Raw genomic sequence first — 13412 nt, 5'->3', positions numbered from 1 at the left:
AGTATCAGAATGAGAAGATGACATTTTCCCAACTATTAATTACTGGATCATACTACTCTGCCCCAAAGATAACCACAATATTAAGCAAAAGAGTGACCTAATGCTAAACACTGCCTCAGCACTGTATTCAAGTGTGGTCTCTCGTAGGTATTTATGTGTCACCTGGCTTGCAGTGTGACATCCAGACCAGTACAGACTTACCACCATCAGGAACGCACGAGTATAATCTCCACCTAACTGTACATTACATGCACCTTACGAAATGAGTGCCTTCATGCAGAAGGGACACGCGCTTAGCCGTACAGACACATCTCTGAAGCTGACATGGTAAGAAACCAGAAACGGTAATTTCGTTAGTTCTTCATTGTAACAAAAGCGCCCCACGTGTGCAGTTTCTGAGTAATTCAAAACTTTCATACTTTAGTAAGAGAGCAATACTGCATGCTTCACTATATTCAGTACATTAACATACTCTTCAATCTATGAACTTACTCTACGCCATCCTGTAATAGTGTCATTGTTATTCCTTACCATTTTCCAGGCATAGCTGACGTTGTAGGCTTCTTTTCCAATTTCTCTCAGTTTGTTTACATGCCAAGACAGTGAGGAGTTCACAGGAACTGTAATGATCTGGCTGCCCAGGGGAATGCTATATTGGCAGATATAACACCCAGCATGTTATTAAACACTGAGTAAAGGCTTAAACAAAACCTATCTGCTGTACATTCATAGAAGTATCATAAGATATGAAGAGATTAACTGCTATCTGTCTTAGGTGAAGAGAAAGCGTATGTATGCTAAAAATGAACTCGTTTACCATCACATTTTGAGTTAAAACACATACTCAGATTAGACAAAGGATAAAGAAAAACCCAGACCAAATAGTGGGAAATCTTCCCGACATGCAAGAGAGATTAGAAAAGAGTACTGGCCAGATCAGCCGTGGAAGCCACTGCTTAGCACACCAAATGATAAAATGAAGAAAGTTGGAGGAAACAAACCAGAACCATTGCGGGCAGGGGAATTCCATCCAAGTACACAGATATTGTAGGAAAAGGAATTTTACATTATCTTCTCTTAAAACTCCTCTAGGAATGTTTCTAGTGCCCTAAGGACTGCTAAGATTTGGAATTGCATCCCAGTCCCTTACCTAAGGATGTTCTGTCGCACCAACTCAAATTTAGGAATGTTCTCATAATGGATAATATCCGTGTGGAGCGGTGGTTCAGACAGCAGGTAGGGCCTGGTAAGGGATGGGTGCATAAGAGTGTATCCTAAAAAATAAAGACACAAACCCATACATTGACTATATTATAACAACTGAGCCCAGGATGAATATTTATTAGGGGGGGGGGGGGGGGGGAAGGAATACAGTAACTACATACAGTTTTTGCAAAGGCTTAACGAACACCAGTAAACAAGCAATATTACCATTGAAGAAGCTGCAAATGCAGAACTAGGTAAGTTGCAAATGAAAGAACAGCTCGAAGAACCAAGCAATAAAAAGAGGTTGGGATCAGAGGAAAAGAGCTGAACACACATATACACAAGTTCTGCCTTCTGCCCTACACATACAGAAAACCTCGGACGTTACACACGTAGAAAATCTCAACAGTAAGTAAGCATTTCCACATCAAAACTCCAGTACAGAAATTTCAAGTTATGAATCCTCCTATAGCCTCCAGCAACTCCCAGGCAAAACTAACCAAACAACATGCAGCTAATCTTTTAGTAAATATTATCATTCATTGCTTACAGACTATTTAGAGACATGAGAACTGAGTATCCTTCTGATGGTTGATGACCTCAGTGAGACTAGAAAACATTATGTGAGCCAAAAAGTTACCTTTATTATCAATGAGGAAAGTGTAGGAACCCAAGGAGTCTTGATAATAGGTGACATCTTCCAAGATATAGGCGAGATTAACGTCTACTCCAACAATCCCTAGCAGCAGGTTTCCAAAGTAACACGGTTTACTTACAGTCATTATCAGGCCTTCGAATGAGAGAAATAATATAAACTCATCAGCAATAGTATCTAGTTAATTATTTTTAGAGGAAACAGAGCACACACTTTGTAATTTCAAAATGTTACATACTTAAATCTTACACAGTGTTCCTTGCTGGAATATAGACAAAAACTGGCATGCCTACAGGGAAGCTGAGCAGGTTATCTGTCTGCTGTTAGCCACTCGCCCTAATCAGTTAATTTCTACATTTCTGATAGTGACCTAAGGTACATTTAATCAATTTATTAAAGTACACACCACAAGTAATGTTTTGGGCGTTTTGTCAGTCTGCAAATGGATGCTTTACAGATAAGACATGTTTGCATGAAAAGCCAGGATAGTACTTTGTTCTTTATCATTTGAGGCAATTTAAAAAATAGGAGGAGGAGGGAGGAAGAGAAATTGCATCTGTAAAGCAACAACAGAGATAAATTATTGCTCATCTAATTGCATTTTCAGAATATTAAACCTCCTCTGCTTAACTCAATCCCAACACGGCCACTGTACTGGGAATCATACCCGTAATTACACAACGCTTTGGGACACATCTTGTGCCTGAGGTAAGAACTCTTGGTAATACTTTATTTTTCTTACTTTCTACACCACTGCTATTTGGAAACTCAGCGACTCTTTTCCTTCAAACCAATATAAAAATCATTCGCATGTATAAACTAAGTACACTTTGAAATTTATGTAATTTCCTTCTCCGTTGCACCAATTCTAATCCTTCTGTTGCTCAAATTTTCCATTATGCTTGGATATGTCTTTGTGTGAGAGTAGTAATACGGCTTAAGTACCGAGGTTAGGAAACACAGAAAACAGCAAGCATTCTGACTCAGAAGAGATTTGCTCAGGAGTAGTCTTAAATTTCTTTTGGGACTCAACACATAAGGCAAATGCACAACGCAACTCAGCAGTCCTTGAAAACTGTTCTGCATAACACTCAACTACTCCTGCCTACTAGCAGAGACTAGGAGTGTGCAAAGTCCTGAATGAGGAAATACAGAATGCGCTCAATTCTCAAAGCAATATAAAATCACCAATATATTTCCTAACAGCACTGTGATGGTCAGATCTCTTTACGGAGAAGACACTTAAGCAAAGTAGGAGCTGAGGCGGTGGGACCCACGGCTGGGTGTGTGTCCAGCCGGGGGAGCTCTGCCAGCACCGTGGGAGCAGCCCAAGCGCGGTGGTAGCTCCAGAAGCCTCTATCGGTATCTGCACCTTCACTCTCCCCATTACTGGAGGTAGCGGGGAGATCAGATCAAGCTGAACACGCTGCTTTTGTTAACAAGGCATCTAATCTTAAGGTAAAAGGGAAGACCCATGCACCTTCTCACCCCATCAGCATAAATTAGAAAGTGATGGGCGAGTCAGAGCGCAGACATCTGCTGCGTTAAGATGGATGCGTTCACACAGTCTGTGGAAAAACTGTCACCAGGTTTCCACTGAATTCAGCATATCACTCGCTCCAGACTGGCCAGGCCATCACCAGCCAGCTCAGGCTTCCTCTTCTGCCCGGTGCTGGGGGCAGACCAAGTGTGCTGAAGCTAAAAAAGAGCTAAGAATAGCAAATTTTGGGGCAATAATCAGTAGTCTCTCTCTGTGCCATATGCTAAGTTGGTTGTCTTCCCCCTCTTACAGAGCTCTGACTGCCGGTGTCCAGCATCCCCGTCTTCAGAGCCTGTCAGCAGGAACAGACGCTAAACTAGCTGTGAAGAGCCACTACTTGGGTTGCAAAGACAGAACGAAGGGAACCCTGGCAGGAAGCACGACTCTGAAGTCACATCCACGACCCCACAGGAAAGGGAGGCTCAGATGGAAACAACTTTTTTCTCTCTTCCACTGTGGTGACCTGGGCAATCCCCTGAGTCTACCTGTAAGACCTCAAGACATACCAAAGTACTGCAGTAATGAATCCTGCAATGGTGCAGCACAGTGAAGCCTGTCATTCCAACGTGAAAAGATTGCTTCCCTCAAGTACAAAGAACTTCTCTCCACAAATTATGGATGCTGTATATGCACACATACCTAAGAACAAATTTCACCCTGAAGAATCCAACCTGCATCTATCTACTCCATGTGTTATTACCGTTTTTTTCATAACCAGACCTTCTGCAGATCAAAAAACTTAGCTGCGTGAAAGGCTAATTGTACATTTGCCTTGGGAACACACCTAAAAGCATCTTATAAAGCCACAGTATATCTGAGAACAGCTAAGCAAATGGAACCTATGCCCTTACAACTTTATACCTAAATTCAGCGTAAGCACTTACCATCTCCCATTTCATCTGAGAAAGGCAGGCTGAAGACTGCCTCATCGATCATTCGGTTGGGGAGGTTTGTATAGAATCGGCCAACTGTAGTTTCCAGGTTACTCAGCTGGTTTAGGACCATCATGCTTCCCTTGATCACAGGTAGGGCTGTTCGGTCCGGCACCCCGTACTTCACCGAGTTCTGCTCTGCCAGGTCTCGCAGAAAGGCCAGTTCCTTCAAACCTGTCACTCCCTCTGAAACAGAGATACAAGACACAGAAGGAAGGAGATAAAAGCAGCTTAATTTCCATCAAGACTTCTGTATCTTACTCCAAAGTACTGTAAGTAAACGCAAAACGATATATACCGTGGGACTGAATATACTATAAGGCTTATTTAAATGGTAAGGTACAGTGCTGAAAGACTAGTGTGGTCTTAAGAGAAGTAATTAGCTAGCTCAATATTTAGTAAGACTGCCTCTCACATACCGTTGCATGATGTAAAAATTTAACACGCTGTCCACATCGCCACTTTAAACAAAGATCTTTTAACAAAGACTTATGTGACCCATAAATCCATAGGATAGCTCTTTGTTCGCCACCCGTGGCTAGTCCACATAAAGGACCAGGAGCGTATTACACACCCGTGGAGATAACAGGCTTTGTTCTTTAGCTTAAACGTTAAAGTTTCATGTTTTACACAAGTTCCAGGCTCAATTTCTGCAGACAAATCAAATACTTTTGTACATCTTACATCTCAAATGAGTATTTAAATTTACAGTCAAATAATACTTCAGCTTTAGCATTAGTTTCCTTGGCTAGAGTCCACGTGCAACTTTTTAGTGTACAACATATACCCTTCTTACTGAAAATGCTTTATTGGAAAAAGCACAGGATGCCAAACTACCGTGTGCATGATGTTCACACTTAACTTCACTCTTAAGATGGGTCCTAAGTTACTGGAGGATTTCAGATTACATTTGATATTACATTCATGCTCCTTGGCTAATGACCAAAACGGAAGTCACATACATTCTCGTTCTGCTGCACCAGGAAACACGGGCAGTGCCAGGAACATCTACAGTTGCAATAGTTATCAAATTTAATTCAGTCTGGTTGCCACTAGACCAATCAGGCAACAATACTTTATATCCTGAGTAGCTGCACTGTGATATATAAGCATACGGTGGCACACAGTTTTATATAGCGAAGTACCAATATCTGGATACAGCCTTGGATTACATGGGCCAGCATCTCTTAATAAACTGCTCCAAATAAGGTATGGAATCACAATTGAATGAGCTTAACAAACTAGCTGTACAATGAAAGGGAATTTTCATCAACTGGAAATACAGAAACATTTCTCACCATTCATAAGCGCGTAAGTAAGAATCATTACTGAGTTATTGAGGAAACTATTTTCTTCATTGATGACACGTAGAGTAGCTTTTTTATCATCTTCTGAGGAATCTTTTGAGGTAATCCCAGCCGAGAGATAAATTATGACCATATCAGTATCTAAAAAGAATTACATACATACAGCAGAAAGTGCATTAGATTTTTAACTCGGGAAAGTCAGGCACCAAGAGCCTTTCCATCTGCTTACAACCATGTATTGCCAACAGCTTCATTTGTGAGATTGACAGGAATCTACAGTGGATAAACATGCTGCAGCCTTATGAACTGTGTCACTTGCTACTAAACTTCCACCCATAGCATTTAACAGACACCTGTTTGAGTCGGCACCTACCAGCCACCCAGAAGCACTGTGGTTTGCTTCTCCTGAGCAGACCTCACAGGCACCTTGTGGCCTGGCTGCAAGCGGGCAGGAGCAGGCAAGACCTGCACGCAGTGTGCTGCAGAAGCGACTCTGACTCCACGCAGAGGGCCTTAACAAAAGCAAAAAACCTGCAGGTTTCCTCCCCTGACCCACTGTTCCTTCTCTCATCCTGCAATTCTACAGAGCGGAGCTGTGCTGCATCCTAGGGGAGCATCTGATTGATATTTCCTACACGAAAAGCACACGGTGCTTTCCCAGCCATTGCTGCTGCAAGAGCTGCGCGGGGGCTCGGAATCGCTGTTGCTGCCGATCACAGAGCCCTCCTCATCCTCCCTTCCTGCAAGGCTTGGCCGTGCAGCCAGTCCCTGCTGTAGCACGGTGGCAGACAGCCCAACGGTCGTACATGAGAAACACGAAACCCCTGTACAAGGCCTTTTCACCCACTCCCCTCCCTCGTGCCTGCACCAGCACCGCGGCCACCTCGCCCGTGGCTTGCAGCGCCACAGCGGGAGGCTGCCGCAGGACGGAAGGCACCTGGTGCTTTCCTGTGGTGTACGTTAGAGCCTAACACCCAAGAAGGGCGATGCAGCACGCCGCCATTCACCATCGGCTCGTTCGCGTGAAGTTGAACACGTTTTTCAAGCTGAGTATGTTTTTGGCAAGAGGCCTGCCTCACAGCCTTTGAACACGGACATTCTAATCCTTGCTTATATGCTAATCTGTTTCATCATAACAGATCTCAGTATTAAAAGTGTTTTATGCATGTAATTAAGACACTTGTAGGGATCATACATCACCATGTAAGCTGAAGAACATTAGGTTAGTTGGTTATATACTAACTTTGTCTCATCTGGCTGAGGTTTTTTTGTGGTTTTGTTGGGTGTTTTGAGTGTTTTTTAATAGGTATGAATGCTTTGACTTGCACATTTTGTCACCGCGACTTGAAAAGAATTTCTGCTGGAATTGGCTTTTGATACAAACAACTAAGAGGAGCTGTTCCTTTTGCAGAAATTTCTGCTTCTTTTTTTTTTTTTTAGAAGCTAAAACCAGGGGAGAAAAAAGCAAAGCCAGGCATTAATGCAGCTTTGGCTGTAGTTTAAGGAAAATTGTTAACGTCTTTCCTAGGCTACAGCATAGCTATTAGATACTGCAGCCTGGCATGCTGCTGCGGTCCAAAAGCTTTGCCAGCAGGAGTAATGTAAGACAGTCTGAAGCCTGCATTAGGGACCAGTGCTAAACAGGGCATCTCACCGTTCATAGCTGGGGCCTTTTCCAGCTACCAGGGTACCATTACTGCATTTATCTATCTATAGCGTGTGCATGCATATAATGTATATAGCCACACAGCAAATTTTTTTGGTTTGTGTGTGTGTGTGTGTATGTATATATATATATATATATATACATACATACGCACAGAGACAAGCACACCCTACCTATTTATCTTGAGCTTTCAGGGAATGTTGGTACTCAGTGGCAGAGCATTTTCTTTACACTCTGCGATGGGGGTCTGCTGAGCAGGACTGCAATAAGAACCGGCATAAGGCAGGAAATTCAGACGTGTTCAAGGGCACAATTCTTCCATCTCATACCAGTAGTTCCCTTCTAACTTTTCCAGTGTGAATTTGGGAGCAAGGCTGTATCTCAAGAGCCTTGCTGTATCTCAGTAACTTCCCCGACACACCCACACATTGTTCTCTGGGAACAGGATGTTAGAAGATTAACAGTGAAATGAATGACATTTTTTTTCTAGGTTTATTTTCCTTTTTAAAAAAGATGAAAAGATTATTTACAAGAAAATGAGACAGGTTTTATAAACATCCTCTTCTCAAAGCTCCTGTATCTCACCCTACGAATTCCAAAATTTGCTATATACACCTTAGGTTTTCAAAATCTTTCAAACTTAGAAAAACCTAACTCCAAAGCATTTGCCTTTTCTTTTAGTTTTCTGTGCCTGTGCCCCACAATAATTGCTCGGTATAGAACTTAGTCAAAGTATGTGTTTTCACATTCATGAAGAACATGCCAAAACCTTCTAATCCTAATATACAAACAGTGCCAAACACACAAGGTATGTAGGAGGATGCTGCAAGACTCTACAGCTGATGTTCTTGGAATAACACTTACAACTAATGCACCTTATCCCAGCTAGCTTCAGCAGCACTGGATTTTAATTTTTTATTTTTTTTTTTTATTTTCTAGAAAGTTGCACCCCTTTCATCGTTTTGCCAGATGATGGTAAAAACCTGCCCTTGACAACCATGCCTTTCAGCCAAGCAGTGTACAGTCAGAGAATTATTTCACTGTCACCTATGGCCTAAAGTTCAGAAGTTAGCTGAACCTTTAATAGCAAAAGCACCATTTTATAAATGAAAGGCAAGTCACATGAAGTATGAGCCCATTTCCTCAGCCTTTCCAAAGCACTTTCATTCCTGGACTTTTCCTTTTCACCACCTTCTGTTCTGGACAGCATCTGAGCTGGTGTCCTTCAGGACACTGAAGAATTTGCACTCATTGGAGCAGGCACAGGACCAAACTATGGGATCTGCGTTACACAAACTGACTAAACCAACAGAGACCAGCCTGCTTTCTCTACCCTGCCGCTGCACTGGCAATGTTACTCAATTCCAATGAGCACTCAGAGCACAGGTTCAAGAATCTGCCTTCCACAGCTTCCTGGCAAGCAAACATGGATGTGAAACTGAGTTGCCTCTTTTCCACATCTTTCACCACATCCTTATTACAGAAAAAACACAACGCCCCCCCCCCCCCTCCCCCAGTCTTGGGAATGGGCAGGAGAAAGCCTACACCAAAATTCAGGAGGATATTCTTGGATGAAGGAAAATTTAGCCAGGCCAACCTCACATTCCATAAAATACCACCCATAATTGGCATTCTCAAAAAAAACTTTTCCCTGAGAAGCAAGGGCCACTTCCGTAGGATTCCAGCTATGCACATTACCCATACACAGAGGTTTTGGCAATATTTAAATGAACCTGCAGCAACAGCAATTTTCATTGAAAGGACCCACACACACATTTGGGAAATAATGCAGCTATCAGACAATTCAATCCTGCAATTTCATATTATAGTTCAAAAGAAAGGGAAGTCAGCAAGTGAAATAAATAAAAAGGGAGCAGCCACATTCAACAGTCACTCACGCAGCTTACAGATCAAGTAAATGCTACTTACAAACACATGTGCTCCCCCCACCCCCCTTTTTTTTTTTTTTTTAAATATTCGAGACTACACACTCCTTTGGCCTCTGTCAAAGTGAGAATCTCAAATAAGAAAACATTTGCAAGCCCTAGAAATAATCAGGATTGCCCAACAAGAGACTTACTTCCTTGGAGTTTTGTGCCATTGTTGGTATTTCGTATCAGCTGGAAAGCCTTTTGAAATCCCACTGCATGCTGCGTAGAGCTGTCAGATGACTTTATACTGCTAACGAAGGTGGACATCTTCCTTTTTGTCTCACTAGTGGCAGGAGACAGAAATGTCTTATAGCACTGATCCAGCGAGCAGGTTCTTACTGTGTCTGCCGCGGTTAACACAGAGATCTTGAAAGAGAAGAAACTATATTGGATTACCTTACCATTTATAATTCTTTACGCACCAATATAGAAAACACAATGATAAGCTAACTGAAGAGATTCCGTGGATTTAAATTCAATTGTTAAAAAATAAATGCTGGAGGCATAAATCCATCAAATTTGAAAAGGATTAGACTTATGGTGAATTCATGTCAGTTTTTGTTTCTCAGATGAAGTCAGCTTCACTCTGCTCACACACAATAGTTAATACACGGTTCTGGGCAGAAGCCTAAGTGAACTAGAGATAACTGAGAACAGAATCAGCAAAGAGCATTTTCAGGAAAGCCTTCAGTGGCTAGAGAAAAGTGGAGTGCATACAGAAAACAAAACCAAAAAACACTTCTAAGAACTTTTTATAGGCAAAGCATTATATTGTTTTAACATTTCAGTCAAAGCATGCCAAAGCTACCGTCACTTTTTATCCTGTAAATAAGGTATATAGTGGTAACACTTGCATTAATATACACATAACATACCAGTTTTATTAAATGAGCGGCATCGTTATTAGAAATTACGACTGATGCAAGACAGTCACAGAATGAAGCACTACCCGTCTAACAGGTTTCATAACCACTGAGCTACTGACCAAGTCATACATCTTAAGTGTATTTTCTTTATTACAGGTCTATATTAAGACAAACACTTCCGACAGTTAAATTTAAGTACTATTAAGTCTGCTAAACTATAAGCATTATCTTACAATCTTAAAACTTTCTAAAAGCACAGAAGTTAGAAGTGTTTTTCCTGTACTATTAATGGAAGATTTAAGGCAAAGATTGTTGTTCTTCAACTTGATTTGACGGAAACTCCCCTCCAACTTAAAAAAAAAAAAAAAAACCAAAACCACGAACCCAGGCAGAAAGAATGATCAAGTTCCCACTAGCAGAGAATTACTGCAAGGAAAGACCAAACTGGGGGACTGCTTGCAGTCCTACAGAAGCACCTTACGGGCCCCTGGTTGTAATCCATACCTCAAAAAAAATACAGGTTAAGTACCTTTCTCATTGCCAAGTAAAGTATCTGTGGCAGAGCATGGTCAAGGTTTATTGGCTCTTGGCTTTATCCTTTCCTTGCTAGTATCATGGTTGTCCAGGAATCTTCCGAACACTAACTACATTTCAGCTCACCCAGTGTAGCAGCAGAATAGATGATTTCCATTTTCACAAACAAAAAAGACAGCCTCAGAGATAAAATGAGTTGCTCAAAGCAATCTACTACTTCAGAAGTTGGCAGGCTCAGAGCATGGTTCTCCTAATTGCACACTGTATCACACTGCTGACCGTCACCTGAAGTGTCTCTGCCAAGATGAAGGAGCCTTTAAAAATTACTCAGAAACAAGATTTTGCCTTAGATCAGTAGCTTACACTTCTCTTTTTTTTTTTCCAGCCTGCAGATCCCCAAATGTTTCCCCTGCAGTAATACAGACTTCCAAAAGTGAGTTCAAGTCTTCAACACCCATTAGAGGTAGAACACAGATCCCCGTGAGTTCATGGACCACAAGTTAAAAACACCGCTTTGGATGAAAACCGAAAACACAGAGCATGGTTGAAACCAACGAAAACATGCTCATTGCTTGGAGAAAGCTTACCTTATCGTGTTCATCTATAGAGCTCAGAATAACCTGAGCAGCATCTTTGGCAATCTGGAGCTGTGTCTCTGTGACCGAAGCCCCATGGTCCACAATGACAACAATATGCTTGGACTGAGGTCGAACAGTAGAAACATAGACGGGCCTGAAGAAGAACAAAACCCAAACCACCATCATGAGTCACCTTGTAGTTTCCACTAAAATGATTACAAGTAAAAATGGTTAAGAATTTAAAAAAAAAACCCACAAAAAAACCAACAACAACAAAACACCCCACAAAGAAACAATGAAATGTAACAGGAATTCCTGCCTTTATGGAAACTTCTACTAAGACAGACCAGCCGAGAACCTGAACATACAGAAGAGGCCCTAGTTTTCACTCTCTTTCTGATTTTTTAATCCAAATCAGGTGTCGGATCCCTCTCCCTCTGTCACAGCAACTGCTTTCAGCTAGGAATAAAACAATTTTGCTGATGCAGCAGCAGTGCTTGGGATTACTGTTTGCAGCAGCTCGCATGAAGTTTTGGAAGCACTGACAAGCAAGAAATGCCTCACGATAAATGCTGGGTGCTGGGAACCTCACTCACATGTGAAAGTAAGAGCAATAGTGGGTATATGCTGGTTACATGACAAGTAAAAACCTGTGCAACTGTGCAGAGCTGCATTAGCATAAGGTGTTTGGTTTACTGCAGTAAGGGAAGGCTTCTGGCCAAGAAAGGGTTTTCTCTTGGTGCCCTGGAATGCATCTCACGTGGGTCATGCTCCACAACCCCTTGGGCCTGCGCAGTTTCAAACACCATGGCCAAAGGGAGTGAACTCTGGTGGAGGCTCCTGGTGCTGCCATGTGGCTGTGCTAACATCAGAAAACATATTTTCAGTGAAGCGACACTCAGATGCAGTTCAGTACAGTGAGAGATGCATGAAAGATTTCAAGGTTTCAACCTGGAACAGATTAGGAAGATCTTCAGCAAGGAGGAAGGATTTAAAAAAAAGAAAAAAAAAGAAAAAAGGAAAAAAAAAAAAGAAAAAAAAAAGAAAAAAAGAGACAGGATTCTGCTCCCTCTTCAGTCCAGACCCAAAACTAGTCAAGAGTCAAGTGTGAATTTTGGGACCTAAATTTTGTTATATGAAAGACAGCCACAGGAATCTTATGAGTAAAGGAAGTACAGAAGACTTTAGACAAGGCACTGCAATAAACAACTGGCACAAATCAGTTCTTAATTGTAAAACAGCCCGCAGCTCTGTACTGGTATTAATACCTAGAACTTAAATAGGGTCTTTGATCTTCAAAGCACTTAAGTATTAACTAATTAATCCATCCAAACTACCCTCTGAAGTAAATACTAGCAGAAAGAGATCCCTTATTTAGCCGTGGAGAAACTGTGACCCAGACTAAGTGATTTGGATGAAATCACCAATGGTTTTCATATCAAAATTCTGATCAAGACTGGAGTACCCCTGGCTCTCACGTCTTCAGGCCACACCTTTCCAAGACCACAGAAAACTTAAGCAAGCCCAGACACTTCATGCTTTGATGACACATGGAAGATAACATCTGAAAACATTCGACTGCTCAACACTGACAGGTAACCAGAACACCTTTTAGTCTCTGTGCACTCAGCTACGTGGAAATGTACCTGGATGCGCTGATACTTCCTCCGCACAGATTGATTAACTGGTGCAGTTAGCTAACGTGTGACCAGGGATACTGAGCCACTGCACTTTGTTAGAAGGTTCCACCCTTGAGTCTCTATTAGTCCCACGGTAATGACAGCAAAAGCCAGGGAAAAATCCTGCCCTGCAACTGCTTTGTTTCACACCCACAGAACAGAAACATAACCCTGTGCAAGAACCCCCTGTCACCATTTCATCCTTTTTTTCTACATTTTTTTTTAGTAGAAAAAGAATGTTTCCACTATTGCTGCTTCTCTACTATCCACAATGTGCTACTTGAACCTTGGGTGGAGACTGGAGAAATGCTTCTACGTATGTCCCTTCCAGTCCCTCACCCTCCCACCCTCCCCTCGCCAAAGTGATGCACCTGCCAGATCAGTAGAATATGTGTTCACTACTTCATTAACAGGGGCCAAGTGCGAGTCAAATAAAAGTAAAATTTTGCCTAAAGGCTGACCTACAATTTACAAATAAGCTGCTATTTACAGCTTATTTGATTTGGGAGAGGTAAGGA

At 41.9% G+C, this 13412-nt stretch overlaps 1 protein-coding gene across 2 annotated transcripts in view; it reads right to left on the bottom strand.

Annotated features, from left to right (window-relative positions):
- Positions 1-13412, bottom strand: part of CACHD1 (cache domain containing 1) — a 113140-nt gene that overhangs the window by 23297 nt on the left and 76431 nt on the right. For both annotated transcript variants that reach the window (XM_055724520.1, XM_055724521.1), the window contains exons 6-12: positions 11225-11369; positions 9387-9603; positions 5632-5781; positions 4286-4519; positions 1847-1996; positions 1151-1274; positions 532-649 (exon numbers count right to left, since the gene is read on the bottom strand). In XM_055724520.1, the coding sequence (XP_055580495.1) occupies positions 532-649; positions 1151-1274; positions 1847-1996; positions 4286-4519; positions 5632-5781; positions 9387-9603; positions 11225-11369 (1138 nt within the window). The remainder of the gene's footprint in view (positions 1-531; positions 650-1150; positions 1275-1846; positions 1997-4285; positions 4520-5631; positions 5782-9386; positions 9604-11224; positions 11370-13412) is intronic.

The sequence above is a fragment of the Falco cherrug genome, chromosome 12 (assembly GCF_023634085.1).
Source record: "Falco cherrug isolate bFalChe1 chromosome 12, bFalChe1.pri, whole genome shotgun sequence".
NCBI lineage: Eukaryota > Metazoa > Chordata > Aves > Falconiformes > Falconidae > Falco > Falco cherrug.
Note: the sequence above shows the minus strand (reverse complement) of the source record. Positions and strands in the feature narration are given on the sequence as shown.